At 43.6% G+C, this 27,168-nt stretch overlaps 1 protein-coding gene across 12 annotated transcripts in view; it reads left to right on the top strand.

Annotated features, from left to right (window-relative positions):
- LOC311439581 (uncharacterized protein) overlaps positions 1-27,168 on the top strand; it is a 92,859-nt gene that overhangs the window by 6,852 nt on the left and 58,839 nt on the right. For 6 of the 12 annotated variants that reach the window (XR_014694838.1, XR_014694839.1, XR_014694841.1 and 3 more), the window contains one exon: positions 3,987-4,082. The exons of 4 other annotated variants lie outside the window; for them this stretch is intronic. Coding sequence is in view for 4 of the 8 variants with exons in the window: in XM_084525467.1 (XP_084381593.1) it covers positions 3,987-4,077 (91 nt within the window). In the remaining 4 variants the exon portion in view is untranslated. Of the gene's footprint in view, positions 1-3,986; positions 4,083-7,385; positions 7,623-12,994; positions 13,079-27,168 lie in introns of those variants that run through there. 2 more of the 12 variants (XM_084525468.1, XM_084525466.1) reach the window with 2 other exon arrangements.

Below are 27,168 nucleotides of genomic sequence, written 5' to 3' on the forward strand. Positions count from 1 at the left end.
TGCAAGGATATAATTGTGGCCTGTCACTCAGAGCTGCTCTGTTTGAGAGCACGGTGACACTTTGCCACATGTCTTTTCTCAAGTGACACACTGAATTTTTTCAGTCAGCTTGTCATAAACATAAATCTACTTCACACAGGTGTTGCTTGCTACTACTTGTTACTTGGCCAGCCAGGACCAGATGGTTTTGGTACACTAATACTGGCTGTCCTGAGCTGCCTGCAAACAAAATGGTGGTGGTGGGTGGGTGGTTGTGTGCCTGGGACACAACCACCTGGGCGCTGCTGCTGTTCATGGTGAGCAGCTGTATAAATGTGTCAGCCTGGTTACACAGCTCCTGCAGCAGGCTGTAGTGGCTCCTGTCCCAGAGAGACCAGATGAACACACAGGAAGGGCTGGAGCCCAGGGGAAGAGCAGTTCTGTGGGCTGTCCCCAGGGTGGTCTTTGGATCCTGAGCCCAAGTCCGAAAGCTTGGGTTGCGCACTTTTTCTGAGGTAAAGATCGGTCTGGCTGTGGAGAAAACGCATCTTATGGCTTCAGTGATTCTGTCATGTTGTAGTGCTGGATGGAGGTCCCCATAAGGAGCAGACGAGGCAATGACCCTTTCCTGTCCCTGTGGTTTTCCATCTGGGATCTGAACCTCCCATCGCTTTGTGCTGCTGATTTGAGAGTGGCCAAGGGTACTGAGGCAAAGGAAGTGGCATGCTGCCCTGCTGTCACTTGCTGGTTGTCTTATGGAGGAACTTTTGTCAGATGTTGAAAACTTGAGCAGACTGGGATTTATTTTTATTTTTGCTGTCCTTCTTAAGCCGCTTGGTTTTTAAACTCTTTTCCCCTTCCTGCTTTCTGTATCTTGCAAACTCTTCAGCTGTTCACACCAATGAAGTGTCTAGATCCTTCCATTATGTTCTTCATTGACATTCTATTTTTAAGTGTTTTTAGGGTAATACCTTTATTACAATTTATAGGCAAAATGTTTTTGTGAAGGATTTTTATGAGACGAATTAAGTGTCTTTTCTCTAGTGATGCCTCTTGTTCAAAGCTGTCTGACTCTGCCAAAAAAGCAATGTTTCTGATTGAAGAAAAAACATTTCTAGTTAAATGTAATGCCCAGTTCATTCCAGAATATCAGAAATTATCCTATACAGCATTGTCTTTCTTGCATACTGAAGCCACCAAATTCTTGAGTTTAAACATTTTAGCTGTGTCTAACCTTGCTGTAAAGGTTGATGATGGAGATGGGGATAATCTCCCACTCCAAAGGAAAAAAAGTGCCATCTCTGTAACTTAACTTCTGTACCTCACTGTCCTGGCCAGGGTAAGGAGTTAAAGCCTTATCTGCAACTTGGTCTGATGCAGATTTTAATCCAGCTGGAAGCAGTTCACAGCTGCTGCCTTCTCCTTATCCCAGTGCAGTGCTCTGGAAGCTAAAGCCATCTGTCTAGGCACTGAGCGGCTGTGAGTACAAACTTCTTGGTCATGTCTCAAAGAAAGAAGCCCTTTCCTTGTTCAAGATAATATGGTGGCCTTGTTGGCCATGGTTGTTAAGATAACAGATGTTGTGTGTCAAAACCGGGATAGGGACATCTTTCCACCATTGCTTGCGTGCATGCAGCCTTCTCTCCCCGTAAGCTTGCTACCACTGACTTTGCATTGTCATTTGGCTGGTAGTGTGCTGCCACAGGAGTCTTTCTGGAGCTGTGAATCAGATCACTCGTTTCAGGCCAGAGGCCCTACCAGAGCTTGTGGGAACAGTTGCATCTGTGTAATTTAACACTGCTTATTTCCATTGAGCAAGGGGGTACTGAATGACAGGTGCTGCATTTGGCATTGCTGTTGTGATTTTTGTCACTTTAATGACATGCCTAGTTTCCATTTGTTTGGTGTAATCAGTTACTAAACAATTACGGAATTGCTTAGCACAGTAAGATGACTTTTGGAGGCCTGAAATGTGCCAGCCACCACTTAGCCACAGCTCTGCTGTGGCACCGCACCTTAGCTGCTGTTCAAACCTTTACTTGCTAGGTCACTGTAACCCCTCGTGGCTCTGAACTGATTTATGCACAAGTTCTGGGGCTAAAAACACCTGCACCCTGGCCTATCTGAACAAGCATTAAGCTTATGAAATGTGAAATCTGAAGATAAATGCAGGCTATAAATAGGATGGTTAAAATGAGGGGAAGAACTTTTTTTTTTTTTTACAAAGTCTCTGATAAGGACCTTGGTAGGATTAAATTAGTTTCAGTGTATCCAAATGTCAGTCTTCTGCAAAGATCATCTTTTGAAATGGAGTTTATCATGCTGTGGAGCTGAAGCATGTAGGAAGTTCTTACAGACAATAAGAGGGATACTTTCACATGTTTTTTATTCTCTTAGAGTATAAGCTAAAGCCTCCTCTTTGCAAGAATAAATGAAACACAGCTTCTAAATAATTCACTATATATAATTAGTAAAGTATTTAATCAAAATCCCTCTGTAATTAGAGATGTCAACTCTGATCTGTACTTGCAAGAATTTGGCAAAGCTTATTTTTCCAATTTGGTCTAAAAATTGCTTCCTTCCATTCTGTCCAATGTGTATGTAACTCACCCTTGATGCAGAGGTAACAGATTATGCCCTTTTGCTGTTGGAAAAATGCAGTCAAGTAAGTGGAGAAGATTAATCAGCCAGCTAGAATGATGTTGCAAGAAAGAGTGCTGTAGAGGTGGCAAAGGTGACCCTCCTGGTTGCTACTAAGTCACCATGGAAGAGATGGTTGATGGAATTTTTTTTTTTTTTTTTTTATTTTTTATTATCAGAGTGATCTTGCTGAACAGATTTCCATGTTGGCTATGAAATCTGGGCTTTTATGGGACTCATAGCCGCAGTCGGTACTTCCACGGGTGGAAACTGTAAGGAAAACATAGCCATCCACTGCATGCTGATAGCCAGCATTGCATCATGAGTTATCATGGCTCGTAAGCATTAAAAGGCCAATTTCTCTGTAGAAGGAACAGAAATATCCTGGAGGATTGTACAAATGGAGGTTTCAGCTCTTACCTCAGAAGGTAAAAGAATGAAAATGTACCTGAGGTGGGTTTTGTTCACAAATAGCATGGCTCTGCTTAACCTTTTATCTGTAGTAGTGTCATGCTACCTGTAGTTTATGCTCTGACTTTGTGAGTGATTGCTGTTAATATGTGTTTACGGGTTTTACCCAAGAGATAAATATTCTTTAGTAAACTTTTTTGAGGAGACAGTGGGTTTTATCACTGAGTCTTAAAACAAACAAGAAGCAATGCATCAAGCCAAGACATTGGACGTTGAAAGCTTTTGTCTAGGACTAAAGAACTACTGAAGCCTTGCTCTATCTGTAATATTGTAAAACGCAAATCCTTGTGAAGTGATAAACAGGCTGTTGGCGTGATAGGAAGTGTCACCATCCAGCTGGCAGCAAAGCAGACTCCTCAGTGTTGGACAATGGAAGCTCCTCTGGATGGTGTAGGGTTTTTAGGGGTCTGTGCTCTGCTGATGTGATGCACGTGTGCTGTGAAGTGGTATCCACCTCGTCTTCTTGGTGTGCTGCCCCATAACTGCCATGGTCTACAGTACTTTGCCCACAAGATCTTGAATTGTTGCTGGATCCTATGTAACTAAAACAGGTCTCTGCTGGACCTCCTATGGCAAAGCTCTTCAATTAGACTTTGCTGAAATATCTTGTATGGCTTTTGTCTTTATTTTTACGTATGTGTAGAAATATATATACATACGGAGTCCATGATTGTACAGGAAGCCTGAAACTACTCTGGGCACATGTGTTGCCTGAGCACTCAACCATTCCATTTAGGGGGAATCAGCCCCAAGCTGAGGGTCTCAAATTATGCTGCACCAAAAGACCAAGCTGCATTGATCTGTTTCTACAGGGTAACAAGCCAACTGTACCTTTGCAAGTAGGTTTTTCTACCTTTTAAAATTATTATTAAGAGCTGCTGTTCATTCACTTACAGGTGGCAGCTGGCTCTCTGTTTACCGGTCACCTGCTGCTCTAGAGGTGGCCAGGAATGTTTCAAAGGGAACATTTCTACAGGATTGGAGTGAAGTGGGTAAGTGAAAACTACCAGTGATGTGAGAGAATGGGTGCTCTGCTGATGTGAGATAGGGTGTTGGAGAAAAAGCAGGATTCCTTCTTGGAGGCTGTGAAACCACCTGTATTCCAAGAGGGTTTCCATGAAGCTGTAACTTTTGTCAGGAGCTTAGTGTGGTCACTTTGAAGCTTAAGGCACGCTAAGGGTAGCCAAAGGCTCTACAGCACCATCTCTAATTCAGCTTGGAGTTTCTGGAAGGAACTCGTCTTTTTTCAAGGAACTTTTCTGGAGTAAGAGGCGATTAATACCTAACAGTGCTTATATTTCTGGATGCTGGTGTTCTTATAACACTGCACAATTTGTAGTTTAAAAATAAAAATCAGGATAATGCAGAAGAACAGATACACTCAGTAGTTAGCTGTGCCCCAGGTGTATATTAGAAACATAAGGGTGAAAGACAGGATGTTGGTATCTGACTTTTCCTGGAGGAAAAAATTACCAACTCTCTACCTTTATCAATCATTTATTTTCTCTGGAAGAAAACAAAACAGACTTCTGACAATCTTGCTTCTAACTATAGAAGTCCATACGCCTCTTCTCCAGCCAGGATTTACAATCCTCTGTAGATTCCCAGCACTACTGTGCTGTTTCTTAAATGAATCTTAAAGGGCTCATTTCCTTAGTTATATTCCCATTTTATTTAATTACACTTCCTGAAGAGAAGCCATTCTATTTTATGTTTAAGGCTGCTGTATGCATGTGAAGCAAGAGGTAGGTAGAACTGGTTTAAAAAAAAAAGTGTGAAGCTTTTTGTAACTGAAACAAAACTGTGACTGTATCATCATCACTATGACATATGGAAAATACAACTCTATCGGTGTTTTTATTTGTTTTGGTTTTAGTTCTTTGATTTCAAGTAAAACACTAGGAAAAGAACTTTTTAATTTCTTTTTTTTTTTAAATTAAGGCCATAATTCTAGTCTACAGTAACTGCAAAATTTCTTCTGGTTTTAAAACTGTTGTCGAAGAAGACTGAAATGACTTCTGTTTTGTTGAAATAAATCTGATTCTGTGAATCCGAAGGGGAAGCTTAGTGTCTCCAAGAGTGTCTGCTCTTTCCAAGTCTCCAAGAGAGACTGTTTCAACCTTTTACTGCCAGTAGGCAGTCTGGTTAAATGGAAGATAACTGATCTTTGAGGAGCATTATGCCTAGGTCCCCAGGGTACAGACTTCTGTCTGAACAAAAATTCAGTGTGTGAGGAGGGGTATGGGAAAGCAGAAGGTTTCCTTGGTGTTTCTGGAACGCCCAATTATGACTCTTGCAACTGCTCTGTCTTTCTATTTCTTGAAGTCTGTAGTTTAGCCCTCCCTGTGCAAGTTAGAAGCGTTATTGGTTCTCTGGTTTCTTAAGCGTATATTGGCTGGGATACAAAACCAAGCTTGGTACAAAAAAACATTATATTTTCATTGTTGTAGCGAGGTCTAAAGATTGATGTATAGACCATGGCTATGCATTGCTGCTGTGAGATGCAAAAGTGGCTGAAAATCTGAAATAAAAAGACAAAGTTGGTTGCACAGCTGTAACAGTCAATATTAAAGAGTAAAAGAGAAAATAAACAGCAAAACCAGTCTGACACTTGTTCTGCAGTACCTGTTCTTGCTTAATCTTAGTCCAAACAGATATCGATCAACAAAATTACTTTCCAAGGTCGTTGCTGTGGTCAGAGCCTTGTAGCAGAGATAAGCACATCCGTGTTGCAGGCAGGAGCGGTGCCTGAGGCAGCCCCTGAGAGCTGCAGCTCCTGCAGCCTGCAGGCCGTGATGGGTACGGGGAGTGTCGGGGGCTCCTGGGGGTCTTTCGGATCACCGTGACAGCTGGCTGAGAGCAGTGCTGCCCTGTTGATCTTGGGACTGCATGGAGTAACCCAAGCTTTATTTGAGTTTAAAGGCATGATTTCGACGTCTGCAAGTAGAATGTCTGCCTATTGTTTGCATTAATGCAGGATTCTGAGAGCGCTCTTACTATATGTAAACTATTTGATTTTTTCCAATGCATAATAAATATTTCTTAGTTAATGTTTTGTAAGCTAAGTGAGGGATCTTTAAGATGAATGGTGCCTGCATGAAGTTTGTGTCTGAGGACAAGCTGAGTGAGCTTAATCAGTACTGGAAGACTTCACCAAGACCCTTCTTTCTTACACACATGCATGCACCCACACCAATGGCTGTTCAGAGTTTACTTTGAATGCAAAGTACTGGGAAACTTATTCCAAGAGATCACAGAATCACAGAATCACAGAATTTTCTAGGTTGGAAGAGACCTCAAGGTCATCGAGTCCAACCTCCAACCTAATGCTAACAGCCCTCCACTAAACCATATCCCTAAGCTGTACATCTAAGCGTCTTTTGAAGACTTCCAGGGATGGTGACTCCACCACTTCCCTGGGCAGCCTGTTCCAATGCCTCACAACCCTTTCTGTAAAGAAGTTCTTCCTAACATCTAACCTAAAACTCCCCTGGCTCAACTTAAGCCCATTCCCCCTTGTCCTGTCACCAGGCACGTGGGAGAACAGGCCAACCCCCACCTCTCTACAGCCTCCTTTAAGGTATCTGTAAAGAGCAATAAGGTCGCCCCTGAGCCTCCTCTTCTCCAGGCTGAACAAGCCCAGCTCCCTCAGCCGCTCCTCGTAGGACTTGTTCTCCAGGCCCCTCACCAGCTTCGTCGCCCTTCTCTGCACCCGCTCAAGCACCTCGATGTCCTTCTTGTAGCGAGGGGCCCAAAACTGAACACAGTACTCGAGGTGCGGCCTCACCAGAGCTGAGTACAGGGGGACGATCACCTCCCTAGCCCTGCTGGTCACGCTGTTCCTAATACAAGCCAGGATGCCGTTGGCCTTCTTGGCCACCTGAGCACACTGCTGGCTCATATTCAGCCGACAAATGTTAGTAATGGCACCAGGAAAAAAAAAAAAAATAAGAAATTGAATATTCTGTCCTTGGAAGCATGACTTCTGTTCTCCCTTCTGAAAATCTGGTCATGGTACATACACTGGTCTTTAAAGTTTTCTTTCACTTGAAAAGAGGACAGGCCTCTCGAAGACCTATTTTCAGCCTCCTTGGGGTAGGAACATGGAGGGCGCTGTGTGCTTTCTGGAAGCCTGTCAGCAGTACCAACTAGGAATGGCCAGTTCCTGTATTGAAGGAAAATACCTCAGGTTAATTCCATGTAATTGAAGACTTTGTGTTAGATTGTCCATTATAACCAAGGTATCACATGTGTTGAGAGAACTAAATTAATCTGGTTTTGTTTTTTCTTCAAAGGTTTCCAATGACCACTTTTAAAATGGTTTCCATCCTGCTTTTTGTTGTGGAACAGAAAATGTTTCACCATTCTTTGTTACGGAGTATAAAGCACAGATGATGCAAACTTCACAGCACTCATGCATTTTACTGTTGTCCTTATGCTGGTGTTTCCACCTATCTTGTGACCTTTTTTTAACTATATCATTAACACTGCAAAGGTATCACATAGAAGTTGGTGGGGTGCAGATGTGATTCCATGAGGATGCTTTCAATCAGCATGATGATTCTGTCTTAGAAGCAGAAGCAGTCCTGTAGAAATGCTCCTTTTGGATCTGAGTTTCCTTAATAATAAAATATACATTATAAAAAGAATAGTAGGAATACTATGAATCAATTTTTACTTTGTAGTAAATATTGCTTAGCTGAACCTCTCAGGCTCTGGCTTGAGTAATTTGTGTTCATCTGTACTGGAGGTTAGTGTCTGAAATAGCAAATGCAGTTCTTAAGGCATCCCCAGCACCTCCCAAACACCTTATTTCCCCATCTGTATGTGTGCTCTAGAAGAGCTGGCAGGCTTGAGTGGATTTTACAAGCATATCTCCACTTAGGTGTGACAGAAAATCAGCCTAACGTAGTCATTTCTCTGGTGCAAAGATTGATAATCGGTTGCAACTGGTTACCATTTTCTAATGATCGCTGTGCATTGGCAGAGTCATCAGCTTTGTTCCGTGTAATTGCATTCTTTAAATGTGGCTATTTGTGGTAGATTACAGCTTGCAACTACAAATGCATTTGAGTAGATAACAGACAAAGTTCATTGGTTCTCCTTTAAGCCTTGTCCCAGCAGCTTCCTTGGTTTTAGTGCAATCACAGCTGGCTTACATCCAAGAGAGGAGGTGAAAGCAAGGCTTGAGATGTACTCTGATCTTACAACAATACTCTGCCTCAGTCCAATTCTTCTGTTTCTCAAGTTATATATCAGTATAACTGCAACAACTTCAGCTTCCACTGGTGTGTAATATTTCTTAGGAAACTAGAATCAGCAAGAACCACTATTGTGCAATTAGCAAGGAAGTCAATGCAAAATAAACAAGCATCCTTTCATTATGCACTGTGTATTTTAAACACAACTGTATTATTAGAGAGATTTGGGGAAGGTCTTTGCTGGTCCTCACTGTAGGCTGTACTATTCCAAAAGTCGGTACCGATCTCGTTTTCAGTGTGTCAGGTAGCTTACACACCCAAGGAGTAAAAGCTGCCATTTTTAACCTTCCGTTCTTAAGTAGCAATATGGACTACAAATAGTGGTGTTTTTTTCCTTTTCAATTTATTCTAAGGCCTGAGTGGTAATTCAGTCTTCATGCTAGCTTAATCTTCAGCTCAGTGACTGCCAATTACAACTGAAACACAGTGGTGCTGCCTGAGCAATTATGGTCCCAAGGTCAAACAGAAATGAGAAGTGACCACTCCTGTATCAGGCCCAGGCACCCTGATGCACGCAGGGCTCCTTCTCAAACACTTATCTCGCTTTACTGAAGAAGAGTCAAATCCTTCAGCCTTTCCCAATGTCTTAATGACAATTCATCTCTTTTGCTTTTCCTCCCCAACACTTGCTTCAACTGTGTTTTACTTTTGAATTCTTTTAACGTGCTTGTAACTCTCCTTGGTGTCAGAAAACCTATTAATGGGTGCCCACCTTGACAGAAAATTTGTGATTGTATTTACAGAGCTCACCATGAATATCTTCCTTGAAAGTAACAGGATATGTCTTTATTCTACCTTTGCATGTATAGGTGATGACATGTACACACACTGTATTTAAAATGTGAACAATTATTTTTATTGTGGGGGAAAAAAAAATCATGTAAAGGAAGCTCCTTTTAACAATGAGTGTTGGGTGGGGGGATTATTTCCAGCTGGGATACTGTGGGATGACTGCACAGCTCTCTGCTGGGTATCAGCTGCCTCCAGAAGCTTCTGAAAAGCCTGTATGTATGGCATCAACCACCAGTTTTGAACGTGGCACCATGGCAGGAGCACTGTTTGACCACATTTGTGTTCCTTGTTACTTGGCTGGATTCCTGCAGTATGAAGCATGCTACAGGTCTGGTGATTTAGAATAACTTTGACGTCGTCCCCCCCCCCCAAAAAAAAAAAAAGTCCTGATGAAACAATGCTTATATCTTATTTCTTGGAAGCATCTTGCAAAGCATCTTTGAAAATCTGCAGCAAACCTCACAGAGGGAATTCAGTGAAGTATTTATTTCTTTGGAAATATCCATTGCAAGTGATGCTGTGGCTGTCAAGGTGCCACCATGCCTCTTTAGTAAGTAGCTAAAGAAATTAAACTAGGCTGTAAAAATCCAAAAGGGTTAGGGGGAGAGGGGAAAAAAGCCTCAACACACAAAATATACATACAGCAGGAATTAGTCTCAAAAATAAAGCCCTCTGTCTCCATGCAAATCTTCTTGGATTTTTGTAGAGCTGAACCTTTGGTGAAATGCCTTTTACTTGTCCTTAGCGCAGGAAAGGGAGGTCGGAGGCCGTTCGAGTCAATATTAAGCATCATTATTTCTTTACATACTGCTAAATGCTGGCTGTAAATACTGCACCCTACATCCAATTACTCAAGTCTTGCATCAGCTTCAAAACAATGAACCTGGTCTTACGTGTAATTAAGCAGGGAAGGATGGAGCATCCTGGGAGCGTACCTCGGCGCCACTGCCTGCCTCCTGGAGCAGAAGCGTGAAGCAGGCAGCAGCCCCTGACAGACAGGAGCATATCAAGATAGATTACCAAGCGTTTACAAGTTAGATCAAGCAGAACAAGAACTTCATTTGAGAAATGTTATATTAATGCATCGCTAGACAGACCTCGCTACTGTAGAATATTAATAAATGAGGCATTATTTGTTAAATAACGGGAGGTGGGGGCTACCTGTGTGTTATGGAGGAGTGCTTACACCAGAGGAGGATTTTTTCTTTCCTAGCATATCTTTCCTGGTCATTGGCAATTGGGCACATGGATTTCAGAATGAAAGGCTCCTTTGAATTGACTATGAGCATTTGCTACAGAGATACACAAAGTCCCCTAAAATCTCGTATTAAATGCTTAACTGGGTTATATGTTAAGAGATAATGGAGAAATAATGTCAGGGAAAATGCAAACAAGTTTAAAAACAAAAACAGACAAACCAAAAAGGAGCTTCAAGTCTTTTTTTTTTTTTTTTTTTTGTGGTGTTCTGGTGTTCCCTGTGTCCCGTGGAGGGATGCTCCCATGGTTTGGGATGCAAAGCAGTCAATTACACAACAGTGGTATGGGCACAGGGGTCTCCTACAGCAGCACCTTCTAGATAGCACAAACTATGCTCCAAAGGATCCTGCAAGTCTTTGATGTTGGAGGACAAACAGGTATAACTTACATGTTCAAGGCCTTCCTTACAGGAAATTTCCGTGCTGAAACCAGTTCGTTGACTGCAGTTCTGAGCTGGCCTGGCGGTGGCTGACCTTGTGCTATCTGTAGGTCTCTGCTGTTTCCAATATTTTCCTTTTGGTGAGGAGGCAGGGGGAAGGAGCAGATATCAAAGCCTTTTACAGAGATATATCTATCTTCATTGGCATTTCACAGTGCGTGCCTTTGTTCATCCAGCACGCGTGACTTGTACGTACCGTGCATTTGTGATGCGCTGCTCCCAGCCGGTGAGGTGGGTTGTCTGTAACATTGGCAGCAGCGGGGAAGACTGCAGCTAATCCTGGTAATCCCATGGTTTGTTTATGCTGTGCATATTTATCTGTTGTAAATGTGTGCTCAATAGGCTGGGAGTTCAACAAAAGTGTGTTTGCCTTTAACCTTGTAATGCAGCAGTGGCTGCCAAATTAGCTCTCAGGAGCAGAGGTCTGTGCAGCCTGACACATTGCTGGGAGTGCCACCTGTGCAGCCCTGCTGATGTTTAAATAAGCCTTCTCTGTGCAGAAACTGTTCCTCGCTGAATGCAGGAGGGGTAATTTGTGCTCGTCTGTTAGCAGTAAAGTTTCAGCGATGCTGTGCACCTTGGGCCCGGTGTTACATATGGCTTTGGCTGTGCCTTTATCCCAGGTTGGCAGCAAATGCTGCATTATCTGCTTTGGCTCGGGCCACCTTTATACCTATTAGAGAGATTTACACCAACCCCGTGCTTCACAGAACGGCGCGGGGTTTTATCAGGGGCTGTGTAAGTTCCCATCAGCCACAATGCGGGGCGGCTTGCTGCTAGTCCCATTACTGTCAGATGAATTACTGACTGCAGCGCGCGCCTGCAGCTGCAAATTGGCCAGAGCTGGCTGCCGGCATCTGAGAGCCTCTGCGGGAGGCAGATAAATGGCAGAAGTTTAGAGCGGGGCTTGGCTTGGGAACAGAATTGTGCTGAACCAAAAGAAACACACAGGGATTTCCACGCTTGTTTGTTTGACATCACGGGGATAAGAACCAGGCACGTGGATGCTTAGAGGCCTGAAGGAGGTCTCTAGAAATAGCATGGGGATTTACAGCATCCCTGGGATGCTGCAGTATCGGTGGTGCCTTTTTACCAAACAGCTCACGGGTTTAAGCCCTGTTTCCACTCAGCTGAAATCCTGCCTATTTTTCTTGAGGAGTCTTCATTTAGAAATACTGTCCTGAGAAACACTTTTTTTTCCCCCCTCCAACTTCTGTTTTCTCTTAGGAAGCTTCTGTTTCAATACATCCTCATTTTGAAAAAGGAAAGAACAGCAACTATTTTTTTTTTTTTTTTTTTTAGGAAGGTTTCTGACCTGTATTTTAGAGGGTGTGCTACTGTGATAGCTTGGATGTCACAGAAGTAAAGGTCCTGCTATTACTTCTCAACAGAGATCCTAAATCCTTTTGTGCTAGAGAGCCGTATCAAAGCTCAGTTCAAGTGAGAGAGTGAGGCTTTGCTACTGAGGGACATGGTGTTTCCAAGGCACCTCGCTGTACATAGGGAAGCTGCAGGTACGCTGTGATGGCTGGAATTAAAGGCTTGCTCCAAAGCCTGGTGACTTCAGTGGGTCCCCAATTATCCTGTATGTTGTCCTTTTCTTCTGGTGGGGAGTTGGCAAGAGGGTCAGAAATAAACGTTGCTCAGCCTCAGGGAGCTGCTCTGGGCTTTGTTCGTGCACAGTTAGGGGCTTTTGCTCTTCCAGCATGCCTCTGCCTCTTCTGATGTGCATAGGATGGCCAAAATCAAGGTGTCACCTTTATGTAAAGGCAAGGTAGGAGGGGCTCTTGTGGACAGGTGTGCGTAATCCTCTCAATAAGCTGCGGATCTTTTTATCATTTGCACCGCTGCAGGGGAGAATTTCAATGACACACATAAAGAAACTCTTAAATGTGAAAAAACACGTTGGCTAAGATGACCTTACCAGGTGATGGTCCTGCCCGGATGGGTAGCAGTTTAGCCAGCCATTGTAGAGCGGTGTTGGTTGGTAAGGGATTAAGTGTGCTTCACTAGGTTGGTGCGGACAGGTGACGAGCATCCAAAGACTCCTGCGGGGCTGGTGCAGCTCAGCACCTGCTGGGTTTGCTTCCAACACATGCTTGGTTTTTCTGCATGATCAGCACCTCCCGGCTGACTCGGCTCTATTTCTTTGCAGAGGTGGTAATGCAACAGAAGCTTTAAGACTCCCTGAATTCCCCATTTCCTCATGCGAGGTACACTGAAGCTACCATATACGTGCACACTGAATGCCTTCTGGGGAAAAACTGCTGAAATAAAAGCATCAGAAAGATATACATTTATTATTTTATAGTGCTTTCACTTAACTCTTTTGTACTGTTCAGTGACAATAAAAAGAGGGTGCTTTGGTGCTGGGGTAGGCATGTTTCTTTCCTACCAGAGGAAAAAATGAAATCCTCCTGCATCGGTAGCTGGCTCAGGTGAGGAAATAGTCAGCATCGCACTAATTTGCCACTGGAGCAGAAATGTCAGGAAGGATTGTGAAAATGCACTGATGGTAGCAATTATATTGATAACCTACCATTCCCAGAAGCAGGGAAATCAATCTTGTACTGACAGGACCCTGACAAATTTCTATGAAAATCAGAAAGGAATCAATATTCGTTGTGTGATAGAAATAGCTGTGAGGGCTTTCTTGGTTTTCATGGGTTTTTCCTTTCTTTTTTTCTTCTTTCTCAAAACAATGTGGTAGAAAACACTGCAAATGAGAAGCGAAAAGCATTAGAAGACAGGTGTCGTTAGTTATGTAGAGTGGCTGCCTGACTAACCTGGCTTTATTTATATTTAGTTGTATGTAGTATTTTAATGGCTTTGACATTTAGGAAGAGTGCTCTCTGTGAGCACCTTGTTCTGTGCTGAGGAGTGTAGGGGTTTATGTTATTGATGGTAAATTTTATGTTTAGACTTTTTTTTTTTTCCTCTGACAGCTCTGGATGTGAGCATTAGAAACAATTTCTTTACCTTTTGTCCTGCCATGAGTTAGCTAGAGGAATTCATTGCTCTGTTGAAGAGACACTCCTGCAGCTTCACCTCCTTGATGATCCTCTGCTTGCAGCTGTGTGCCAGAAAGTGTTTGTTTTGGTGTTGCACAAACTCTTACCTTTCATCTTTCCAGAAATAAGCGCACACCAGCTCATAATCCTTCCAAACTCCAGTTTCCAGCCCTTCAGCGTGTCACCAACCATACACTTTGCACTGCATTTCATTTTGGTTTTCACACTGTAGTGGATTTTATTTTAGTTCTAACACATATGGAAAGGGAGCATTTGGACCTCGAGAGCTTTCCACTTTGAAATATAAGCAAATTTATGATTGGGAAGCTGAAATGAAAACAAAGTGTTTTGAATACACTGATATTTTTTTCTTCAGATTTTCAGTTTGTTCCTTTGAGACATTTATTTTTTAACCTAGTTTGGAGGGGGGAGCTGTAGAAATGTTCTGACACCTGCTAGCTGAAACGGGTTATGCGAAACTAGTGACAGAAATAAGGGAATAAAGTTGACTGTCCCATCTGCATCCTGTTGCTTTCTCATTATTCACTACACTGAGAAGAAAGCATGATATTTTGTGGGGAGAAAAAACAAAAAAAGATCAAGCTAACATGAAGTCATCTGAGTCCTACCAGGTTATAAAGGACTGCAAAAGATATGAAGGCAATGGTTAAAAGTTCATGAGCCAAAAACAAATTGCGTATATTTAATTGAGAATATGCCCTCTTCAGCAATATGTGCCAGGAAAGCAGAAGCTTTGGAATACGTTAGATTGAGAGCATTAAGTCTGACTAGGAATTACTAAATGAAATGCTTAATAAAATCTCAGTAAGAAATGAAAGAACTCTGTTCCCTGAAGCCATCTGTCGTAGGAAACATAGATGTGCGCGACTGTCTGGGCAGGGCATTGGCTGTGCACTGCAAACTCATGTGATGGAGATGCAAAACGCAAATCCAAACTGCAGGAGAGCCAAGCCTGCAAAGGCTTGGACCCCTTTATTCCTGACAGGAATAATAACCTGGCCAAAGTCACGAGCCAAGTGAAATGCCACATTTACACAAAGAGGAGCGAGTGATGGAAAGCGAGAGGAAAGATTGCTTTACCACCCTGAGGAAATAACGTAAGCGTATGTAAGTGGAAAGATCTACAAAGGTGTTGGAAGAAAACCAAGGGTGTGATGCTGCCTGCTCACTCCTTCATGCTATGCCCTCTGATGATGGTATCGCAGAAGTTAGCGAGATGCCCAGAATGAGCTCCTGCAGGCATTTCCCAGAGCTGAGCAGGGTGTGGCTGTGAGGGGAGGTGTCCTCAAGGTGAGGCTGGGGCAGGGGGATACAGGAATGCCTTCTCCAGGTGCAGGAGTAGGTGAAATAGCCCTAGCATCCACTGTCTGCTGCTCATCTGTTCCTCCTGCTGCCCTCTCTAGTTATCTAATTATCTTCTTCCTTTATCAAAAACTTCAGCGGTTAGAAAGAAAATTCCAAGATGGGGATGCAACAACATACTGCTGTGAATATGGTGCAAAGCAACGTGGATAGTAAAACAACTTTTGTTCTCCAGGAAGTGGATTTGAGGGACGTGTTCTTACCGTAATTAGAATGTTGCGACAGTCTTTGCTAATCTTAATTAGCAACACCAGATTAGCAACTCAAAGAAAACTGTAATGCCAGCAGCTAACAAGCTTCTTGAGGCAAAGGGAGCTAATCCCAAATTATTCACAACTGACTTGTACACAATGGACATGGAGAAGGGCAAGTGACTCCTTAAAACAAATAATGTAAAAGCAGTTCTTCCACTGGAACTGTGTTGGTCAGAACTGCTCCTTGGGTTTTGTAGGCTGGCCTTGCTCCAAAAGGTTTTGAACAGAGCTGGCCCTGTTGGTGGAAAGAATCCCATCATGAAAAAGCATTTTTGAAGTGAGATTTTTGTCTTGGTGTCAGATTAGCACGAGCAGCCTGGCTTGAACATTTTTCTGAGTCTAAAATTCCCATTTGTCAAGTAGATCAGGTTCATTTGAAGCTTTTTATTTCTAGTTTCTTTAATTCTAAGTTAGCATATCTTCCAAAATAAAAAAGGGCATTCTATTTCATCAAAATGATCTGTATTTAGCAATGACATAAATACCCAAATTAAAATAGTGGGATATTAAAAAGAGAGCTTTTTGTAAATGACTCTTTCCATGAGTAGCTTATTTTTATTTATTTATTTATTTATTTTGTGGTGGAGAAATGTGCCTTTGCTATTCCTATGGAATTTTCATAACAAATGATGTTCCATAGGAACTGATATGTTATGGTTTGGCTTCCCAGTAACTCGTAATGCTTTCAGCAAAGCAAAATGTGTGTTGAACCAGACATGCCTGGAGCATCCAGTGGCACGTGAAGGTTTCTGTGGTGTATACCTCATAACTTCTATTTTGTTGTTGTAGGCATTTCAGCATGCTTTGGCACTGTTCGTTTCTTGAGTGAAGGCCAAAAGATAGCTGTGTGTAACTTGAAATTCAGAAGGTTTTGGGTTGTGTCTGTCTGTCTGTCTTTCAAGGCAGGCCATTTTTACCACCTAACCTTACCCATAAAAGTGGCCTAGAAGACAGCTGGAGAGGGACTCCATCAGGGAGTGTGGCCATGGAACCAGGAATAACGGCCTTGAGCAAATGGAGGGGGGATTCAGATGAGATGTGATGTGAGGAGGAAATTCTTCACTCAGAGCACAAAGCACACGTGGGAATTAGGGCCAAAGATGCACCTTGCTTCTGTTCTTCTCCGTAAAGAAGAGAATGAAATTGCCTAAAAACCAGTGTTAAAAATAAACCCAGGGCACAGGCTGGGAGGTGCAGGGCAGTCCCTGTGGCTGAGGGGCAGCCTTTCTCTCTGGCAAGCCAAATGGCGTGGGGGAGCCAGCCCCAGAAAAGGGGCCCTCAGCCCCCCAACCCTCCTCCTTGTCCACGGGAGGGCATCTTCCAGTCCGCTCCCAGCACAGCCGCCTTTGGCCACTCCATCCCAGAGGCTTGCTGAGGTCACAGTGGCCACCACTGCCCCGCCTGTGCTGCGGGCCCTATAAAACAACCCCCCTGCAGCTGGCCCACCACTTGCTGAGCATCTTGGCCCTCTGACTGCCAGCTGGGGCGGCAGGAAGGAGACCAGGAGAGCAAGGTGAGCAGCAGGCCTTGGTGTGCGAGGACAAGAGACACCAGTGCCTGAGGGACCTCTGGCGCCCAGCCCACAGACACGTACAGGTGATACCATCGGCACCATTTGCTAGAAAAGGCATCACCAGCTGGGCTCCAAACCAAAGGCTTACTGGCTGGACAAGCAATTTGCGACTCTTTTTATGGAAGTCTTTGTATCTGGAGGAAATATGATAAATATGCCTTCAGCATCCCTGTGAGAGGCAGGTGTTTCGGTACTCCAAACTACTGAAGGTAGTGAGGTGAGTTCGCTGGATTTCCTCTGGGCATCAGATTTCTTGGAGTTCTTTCATATACTTCTGTAGCCCAGATATTACTGCTGATCTTTCTTTTTTTAACCAGGGCTATTTTAATTCTGGGAAAGTAGCCCTTCTATTTGGCAGCACCAAATCCTAACTTCGCCAGCCAACAGAATACATTATGTATGAAGAACATCTTTTGTTTTATGTCCTTAAAAAACAAAAAACAAAAAAACCCTGGTGTTAAACTTCTTGAAAATACTACTTCATATAAAAATTGTTTTTCTACTACCAAAAAAAAGAAAAAAAAATCCTTTTGTTTGCTTTCCTTTTCTCTTTCCCAAATAGAGGCAGTAAAGTTCAATGATGCCCATACTTATCGAATTGTTAAATGAGTTTGTGCATTAAATATATTTAATATGACTCATTTTCAAAGACAGAAGTTGCATTACACTCTTTAGGCTTGTTACGCTCTCTTTAAGGTTAGTTTGGCCTTCCTGGGCCAAAGCAGAGATAAACAATCAAAATAGTGTCGGGGTGGGGGAGGGAGGGGATGACATGACTTATTCCTGCGCTCAGAAACTCTTTGGAATTCTTTATCAAAGACTTGTAAATCTTCAAACACAGACTGCTCTGGCTTAAGGCCTGGGATAAGACATTTTTGTCTGTCTTTTCTTCTCCAACTATTTTGCTGTTCGGTTACAACCAGTTAACTTGCCATCAAAGAGAATTATTTTGTTTTGTGATGACAGCTTTGTGCTGTTGCTGAAGCTCCATTTTAGCACTTCAGAGACGGTATTTGAACTGGGTAACTGAAATGGAAAATCCAGGACCTGCTGTCTAACCCAACCAGATGCAGGTTCAAATCAGTCAAACTTTACTCAGACTGAAACTTCTCCATGTTAGACCTTAGCCTCGTCTTAAATGAAGAACTCTCCAAGTTTTGCGAGAGCATCTCCGTCTAAGTTTTGGAGCATGAAAGCCCCTCGATGCACACTTGTCCATTTGGCACTGACAATTTCTGCACGTGTGCAAAGTGGGTAGAGAGCAGCACCCTCTGAGGAGCTGCAGTATGTGGTCACTGAAGCAGGCACAGAGCAATTCTCCACGGTTTCTTTTTGTGTAGCCTTATGAAGAAATCTTCGTTCCCAGTGTTGGACTAAAGGTACTTAAATATCTTTCTGTTTCAAGAAATGGTCACTTACTTTTCTTTCTGAATTGGCTTTTGGAAAAGTCAACCATATGCCTCGTTGCTTGTAAGAATAATAAATACCTCTGAGCTTTGGCAAATCCTGAGCTAAATGACTTCAGGGTCAATTTTCTCTAATAGGCTTTGTCACTCGGTGCATGCTAATTTCTGAAGGAAGAGGAACAAAGGTGACATATTGAAGTGCAACTGTGCAGTGGCTTTCATGGGACGGAAAGGTTTCATTGTAAATCCAGCAAAGGGGCTCAGAGCCCTGTTTGACCTGTCTTTGCCTGGAAATACAGCACATGGTGAATTATTGCAGATGGGCACTAACCAATTCTCACCCTTTGGGTGTGCAGGAGCCACGTGCCAACCACAAGCTACCACCGATTCTGTCGTGTTTTTACCCTGGGCTTTGTGGCAGTTTGGACCAAGCTCCCTACATGTGCCTCACCTGTACCTGAGAGCAGGGTCTGAGCTCCGTGTCACCCTTCCCTGTCCCCTCTCCTGCCTTAGTAGGTCACTGGCCCTAGCGCTCGTCTTTGACCAAGGCAAATATGTATGTATTGCAGCTGGCTGCTGCTGTTATTCTGGCTTTTCCTGACCTGATTAACCTGGTTAAGCCTTTCACTTTCAGTTGTACTCACAACTTCCCTTTGAAGGGGAAGAACAAAAGCAAAATGCTTGCTGTTTTGGCTGATGAGCTGGTCGCAAGGAAAGCGGTGACAAATGGCTGCGTTTACTGGAAAGCTTTTATGCTTGGTATTTGACAGTGCTGTCAGAGGTTTTGTCAAGAACAACTTAGAGTTTCAAAGGTGCTTGTGGCACTGATGGTTGGCAATTGTCAAATAAAATGGGATGGCTAACAGGAATGCAGGGTTTCAAAGCGGTCCTTTCTCCATCACAGAGATAAGAGTCCAGTTTGAGGTGCTCCAGCTCTGACCTCGTAAGACAATTGGTGATAAAGGATTCAGCATCTGCCTTCTGTGTTCAGGCTTTTGTTTCTCTGTCCAAAGGGATTGATTTTAGAGAATAAAAACCTGAAACAGACTAAAGCCTCTGGACTTGAAGGAAGGTTTCTGAATGTCTATGCAGGGACCAGAAACATTGCCTTGATTTTTTTTTTTTTTTTTTTTTTTAAATTTAATTTTGCTGAAGCTCTCCTGAGGTAACAGCTCACACAGAGGTCATGGACAGAGGGCCACTGCTTTTGATGCCTGAGTGTCAATAGACCTAATCCAAAATCCCCTAGTGTAACAGGGGTATAGGAGTGTGCCCAGACTCACCGGGGCATAAACACCCCAGGGAAATGGTTTGGATTGATGAGAGGCTGACAGAGTCCTCTCTGTCCTCTTGCTGGCTTGCTTTGCTGTGTGAGATCCCAAGCTAATGAGAAGACAAGTCTTTAGAGGCATCAGCTCCGAGGCTTCCCAGTCAGTTGTCTGAGCCCCTTTGCTCCATCAGTGGGCTGAGGAGGAGACAAAATTCTAAAAGCTCAAGGAAGACAAAATGGACCAGTGGCTGTTCCCAATGCTTCCAAACTGACAGAGCGAAATGCTGTAACTCCCAGGCTCTCTGGGAATTATGAATGTCTGCATAGCTCCCAGATATATTTAGAAAATTAATTTTAGGCTCTTCTGGTTTCTGCTTTTCCACGTTTCTTATTTAAGAGGCCCCAGAGTTGAATTAACTTCCAGGATCCTTGCTGTGAATTCAGCCCCGGCCACTGTTGTAATCACCAAGTGAGCCCCATGTGAAATGACCCCGTGGGCTTGTGTGGGTCTTCTCATAACAGTAGCCATTGTCTCACCTGATACAGATTGGCTTTTTCGGCTGGAGTCTCATCAGACAGCTATGAATAATGAATGAGCTTGGAAGATGAATTGTCCTTTCTTCCCTATTGCAGGATGAGGCCAAGTAGGAACTGAATGTCTTCAGCAGGGCAGCAGGGCCTCTTCTCTAGATAAATAAATTATTTCAGCTTTGAGAGTTGTCAAATCAGAGCTTATGAGCAGCACAGAATTCAAATGGGCCCGTTCTATGGCTATGGGTATAAAATGAAGAGGTGAGACTGTGCCGAGCAGCACAAGAAGCAGAAGGCAGCTTGCACGGTCCTGTGCTGTGCCACGTGCCAGCAAATCTTTTCTTCCTCTTCCCCTTCCTCCCACCTCTGAACTGGGGTTGACAGGGTTACACCTCGCAATGGTGTCGCGAAGGAGGAATGAGCTGAGTGTGGAATGACATGGGAGAGCTTTGAAAGAGATGGTATAATAAATGGTAACACCAGATAGAATATCTGGGAAGTTGTTGGTTTTAGTAAAGGATAGAATTTTATTTCCCTGATGAACTTGCCTGATGTTTGCAAGTTTATCTATGGTAGGGACAATTGCATTAGAAATAAGAGCCACGTTCTACGTCTGCTTTGAAGCAATGTGTTGTCAGTAAGTGAAGAACACTTTCTTGAGGGCGTTTCAGAGGAAAGACACTGACGTGACAGCTTTTGATGAGATCAAAAAATGTGGTTTTATATTGTTGGCATTTAACTGTGGTGCCCTGAGTTGTCTACTCACCTCCACTGGCTACAGAGGAAATGAATGGATTTGTGGTTATTTCCTGCTATTAAAGATACAAAACATGTACCAGAAGACATCTCCGCCACCCCTAGTTGTGGATGTGCAGAAGCAAAGAACTTCAGAGCCTGGGGAGAGGCAGCAGATGGCATTGCTCAGGTGAACCTCCTGTTCAGGTCAACAGGGAGAGCTTTTTTTTTTTTTTTTTTTTTTAAATTCTATTTTTATTTTTTAATGCTCCTGTGGACCCTGTGGGAGTTTCAACTTGTAAATCCCTCTGCAGCCTTACAATCTTGGAGATGGTTGGGGAGATGAGGGAAAGGTTTCAATGGCACTTTGAACTGTAAGTGAAAGCTACTGGTGAAATATAGATGAAGTTGGATGTAAATATCTGTGGGATGGTGGTGTGGGGGTATCGGAGCTTGAGGAACAAGTGAAGAAAAAATGATGGCAGCTAACAAGTCTGTATAAAATATCCCAAGTCTATATAAATGTATAGAAACGGTAATAAGTTCCTTCAACTATTCAAAAAAAAAAAAAAAAAAAAAAAAAAGAAATTCAAGGGTCAAAGCTAACTCTAGAATACAAGAATTCCTCATATTTATAAAGGGCTCAGCCCTTTATAAATCAAGATGAGCACTGCGTGCTCAAAAGAAAAATTCATTAAGGGATGCTCAGCAAGCATAGACGTACCCTACAAAATAAACCCTAAAGGACTGGCTGCAGTAATAACTGAAGCAATGGGGTTCTAGGGAAGCCAAGGCTCACTTTGAAGCCCTAAAAAAAGGGGAAAACATAAATTTACAGGAAAATACAAGGCCAGCTTAGGAAGATGGCGTTTGTGAAGCTTGACCAAGGGTGTCAGTGCTGGGCACGGTAGCGGGGCCAGGCTCCCGGTGGGCTGGGATGTGGTGCGGACCCCACGGAGCTGGTGGCAGTGCTGGGACTGGAGCAAAGCAGAGCCCATTTGCACAGCCAGGATCTTCCTACAGGTGTGGCTTGAGATCTTCTGTGGCATGTGGTTAACAAATGCTGCGACAGACAAACAGGAGCACTGTGGGACAATGACCCTTAGCTTCATCCCGGGGTAGGTACAGGTTTGCTGGTGAGAAGTGACCGATGGAGCTAGGAGCTCCTTGTGTTGGGTGGCAGCTGGTACTTGGGCATCAGCCCAGGTGAGACCACTCAGAGCTCCCGACCACTCAGGAGCTAGGCAAGTAAATATGTCCTTACCTCGTGGGCTGGAAACACCTCCCTTCCTGACCCTGCTCCAGCTAACGGGGTGGATGGCTCCGGGCTTTGTGCTGGAGGAGCTCTGATATTCCTCTGTGCACAGCCGCAGAGTTCGAGGAAGGTGAGGCACCACGTCGGCAGGGAGCACTGACAGTGAAGCATCTCGGCCTCTGAGCCTACATCTTGCTGAGAATGTTACACACATCTTGGCTAACAGATGAACGTTGCTCAGACATCGTAAGGCTGGGGAGAACCTGCAGCAGAAGGGAAAAAAAAATAAAATTGTTGTTATTGCACAGATGTCGAGGTGTGGAGAGTGCGTCCTGTGAAGAGGTGTAAGGGAAGATTTTTCTCTCGTTCGGACAGGCTGGCGTTTTCTGATTGTATTTAATTTTTACGAGGTTTTGAAACTCGTCGTGGGCTGTATTTCCTTCTTGACAAGGGGCCCCAGGCTATGTTCTTCCCTGTGATATGCGCATTGCTCACTAAGGCTGTGGCAGCACTTGATCTCTGATTTCTGCTTTGCAAGGAGGGCTGGTGAGTGGGGAGCCCCAGGGGCTGCCTGCGGGGAGGGGAGGAAGGGGGCTGGGAGGCAGGGGAAGTCCTGGTGATGCACGAAGTTAGTGGAGATATAAAGCTAAGTCTGTAAGTAGTGTATCTGCCAGAAAACACAAGGCAGGTGGGGGGACAGCTAGTCAAGTTTCCCTTTTCTTCTTCCTTAGTATGCCTTGCTTTGAGGGTAGGCATTTCAGAAATTTATTATTTTAGCTTTTTTTTTTTTTTTTTTTTAACAAAGCTTGCTGGAAGATGCTTGTAATCAGATCCATTTCAAACCTTCAGCCAACTCAGGGCCAGGGTAGATGCATGCTTTACTAAAAGTAGTCATTCTTTTCAGATGCCCCAAAAGTTTATTTGGAACAAACTGCAATATTATATGGAGCTATGACAAATGCTCAGCGGTGCTAGAAATGTAGGGGAAGTTGGAAATGAGAAATGAAAAAAAGAAACATGCCAAGCAGTAACATCAAGCAGAACAATATACAGAAAAATCAATATTTCCCACTCATGCAGCTCCCATATAGGGCAGAAATTTCCTAGTTACTGTGAAAAGCACAGAAATAATAGTTGTTGCAGTGAGGAAAGCATTTAAAAAAAAGTCTTGGGGAAATCCATAACAATAGGGAAAAAGCTCACCAACTCAGTCCCCAACAAAGTCAGAGGTTGTTTTTTTTTTATGATTGCTTGACCAAAAGCAAAACATTTTAGCAAGTGTAATGTAGGGATAGAAAATATTTGCCACCACAAAACTCAGGTGTGTTGCATTCCCAGTGAATTTCAAGGGTAGGTAAGGGATTGTACAACAGCCTAAAACAGGACTTTAGTAAATTCTATACCTTTCCTCCAGGATTTCAGTCATGAATTAGATTATTAAATATAGGTAAAGCTTCTAAGAGAGTCCTGGGCACAAGTATTCACTTTAGATGCATAATACTGTAGTCTCGTAGAAATCACTGACAGCTGCAGTGTTAGGGGTAGTTCCAGGTATACGCAGACAAGTTGCCACCAGAAGATGGCAAACACGATGATTTTTACAAGCCAATATGTCAGGAAACATGCTTATAAGATGTTCATATGCTTTTCCACGAGCCCTGGCTTAGATCACTTACATTATGGAAACTTGAAAGGAGTCTGGGCATTTAACATTTCGGATCACCTTTGCAAATCTCTGAGCTTCTTGGAAAGTGGCAAGAGGGTAAGCAAGCAGAGTAAGTCACCTCATTTATTGCTTGCTGGTCATGCAGAGAAAATATTTGATGATAGATGTATAAATGATACCTGAGGTCAGAGGAAGAATTGCCCAAGAGGAGTGCAGCGAGAGCAAATATTAAACTTCTGTGGTTTCTTCCTCCTTTGCATCTCTCTGTGAGAGAGACAGGTGGGTTCAAAAAGTTTGAAACGTGTGGTCGCACCTTTCTTTAGTTCAAATCCCGAAATTCCCGAAGAGGTTCACTGAGTAAAGCATGAGGAAAAAGTATGGCCAGGTGCAAAGTCTTAGTTTGCTGTGTTAGAGAACAAAGATGACAGGACATCGGAATGGTGCTAAAGGTCCAAGTTACAGAAAACATCTAGTCCTTGCCACGCTGCCTTTAGCCTTTTCTGATTCCCAAGTACATGGAAAAAAGAGCCATCTGCAGGGACTCTAACGAGCAATGTGCCATTTTTGCAGCATAAGCGGCTTCCTCTTAGATTAGAAACGTGTCCCAGTGGCCTGCCTCAGCTACCCTTGCCATGGGAAAGGTATTTCTAAGCGTCTGCTTTCTCTGCATTGTGCAAACTCTTCAGGCTGTTCTTGGAGTTAAATAAATAATCAAGTGCTCTTGGAAGGGAAGTTAATTTTTCCTCTGCTCCGGGAAGGGCTGTTTGGGAGTAGCAGTGTCGCACCAAGATTCTGTGCAGAGATACTGCACGCAGGTCTGCGCTCTGCTATAAAGCACCTGGTGGCAGGAATAAAGATGCCATTCATTCTCCTTTAAATAGGAAGATGTCTTTTTGCAGCTTTCAAATGAAATGGAAAAAATAAAAATACAAAATCTTTGAGTCAAGTACAGAAAGGCAAGGTTGTTCTTATGCCTCCTCCCCAAGGTTGTTCATGCGCTGTGGTGGGCTTCAGTCCCGGTGCTGGGCTAACGTCTGCCAAAATGAAGGCAGTCTGATCTGACTGCACTCCATGAAGCCAAATTAGGTTGTGCTTTTCACTCTGCTTTTCCGCATCCTTTCTGGATGTAAACCATAGCAACATCATTTTTTGGTAAATCTGTAGCAGCATCACTTTTCTGGAAAAGTGCTACTAGTACGAAACAACCACATCTAACTGCAGAATACGCACAGGTTACTGCTGAGTCTCCCAAAGTAATAAATCATTTTTATAGTTGTTATAAATAAAGTAAATAGTTAAAGAGGGCAATTGCAGAAAGAAACTGTAGGGCAGGACTTGTCTCTTGGGAGGTGTCTGGGAGGTTCTCCACAGGCTTGGAGGACCTTGGCTGGCTGCCTTTTCCCCTCCTCTGCAGTTTAGTTAAATGCTAACACCGCCCAAGAGGGTGTTTGGGGCATTCCCAAAAACTGTGGGCTCCTTACACACATGAAGTCAGCTGTGCTAAGAGCTGGCCCTGACCTGGGAGGGGAAGTGCTGTTGGTGGGAGTTCCTGGAGTATGTCCCCATGCCCAGGTCAGCCCTTTCTGCTCTCAGTGCTGCAGTGTCAGGGTTGTGTTGCTATGGCATCATCTAGAAATTAAAGATGAACTGTGCAAAGACTTGCCAAAACAAAACAAAAAAACTTGCTAAGAAACAGCTTCGTGAAGAACCTGACTCTAAACTCTAAATGAGAAAAACTGATAAAGAAAGGACGTGGAGGGACAAAGCCTTGCGAAAGCTCTTGCAGCAGGGTCGGTGGCAGAGCCAGCAATTAAAGCTGGGCAGAAAAGCTAATCTTCTTCCCAATGAATGTTCTCCTCGAAGGCAAAAAGCAAAATTACAAGAGCTTTCAAGGAGCTTGCTGGAAGCTAACCAGCCTGACTCCTTGGCTCTTTGTGGTCTCTGAGCTGTAGGAGAGGTATCCCAACCTTGATTAGGAACAAAGCACCCCAGTCTGTTGCTTAAAATTAAAGCAAAGTACATATGGCAGGGACACTCATAGCTTCGCTATTTATCAAGCAAATATCTCCACAGATGTCAAGAGTACTCAATGAATACTCGATGTATTGACTGCTGCATTTAGTAAATCTTACGCGTTAGCTGGCTAACTGCATATTTTATTTTAGATGAAGAAATATTTTATGTCATCTTGCTAGGAACTGACTGGCTGTTAGACCAATGACAGTCCATTTCAGGGGTTTGTGTTAAAGATCTTCTGTGCAACTGGAGTTAGCATCACCCAGAAACATAAGAAACCAAATGACGACATCCAGTGGCACCTGAGCCAAGGGCTTCCCTATCTGGAGTTCACTGATTTACTCAGAAGTGTTAGGAGAATAAAAGAATCCCACAGCAGCAGAGGAAGGGAATGCACTGAAATCTAGGAAATGTGCCTCCAATTTAGTGAGCAGACTTTGCCCACCAGGGCTACCTCAGCCCAGGACTCTCCTCCTGGGACCCTTCCCACAGCTGTGGCTGTGCAAGGACCTTGCTAACCAGGCTTTACTCCTCAGGCTGGGAGCTGGGGAAGAGCCCAACTGCTGTGCAGGTTGCTCTTGTGCTGTGCTTCTGGAGCTTCTGTCCCTGCTACCCCAGCTGAATTTGCTACAGTTGAAATGACTGGATCTGCCTGCAGGCTTGCATGCGTGTTCTTGCCTTCACCTTCTTTCAGCAGCCTTGCTGCGGCCTCCCAGATGCTTCATTACAGTCCCCACCCCACCTGTAGCTGACCCGTTAGCCAGTGCTTGCTGCCAGCATTGCTGCTGAGTCCTGACCAGGAGCACCCAGGAGCTCCTCTTGCAGCCACGTCTTTTGCTGTACTTCGCTCAAATACCCACTACAAAGGTAAAGTACACTTGGACGGTGTTTGTCACTAAGCCTCAGTTTCCCAAATTAATGCAGTGGATGCATTCCTTTCCATGCAGGGGTTCTGCCCTTTGGAGTGTTTTGGGAGGAGGAGGAACTTATCCTCTAAGTTCACCTAAAGTTTTAATTGTGGATTCCCAGCTTGTCCTATGTTAACCTTTTTCTATCTTAAACAATGATTTAACTTTATATTTTGCTTAGACATATGGAAACATAACCCTGTAAAAAGTACAGTACTTCAATCCAAAGTGTCTTTCAGCCTTTTGTCATGTTTTATCTTTTTGTCTTCTCAGAAGGCTGTTAAGAATCAATGGTTCTGCTTTAAATTTAAGCTTTAAAAA

Source organism: Aythya ferina (assembly GCF_964211825.1).
Source record: "Aythya ferina genome assembly, chromosome: 7".
NCBI classification, from domain to species: domain Eukaryota; kingdom Metazoa; phylum Chordata; class Aves; order Anseriformes; family Anatidae; genus Aythya; species Aythya ferina.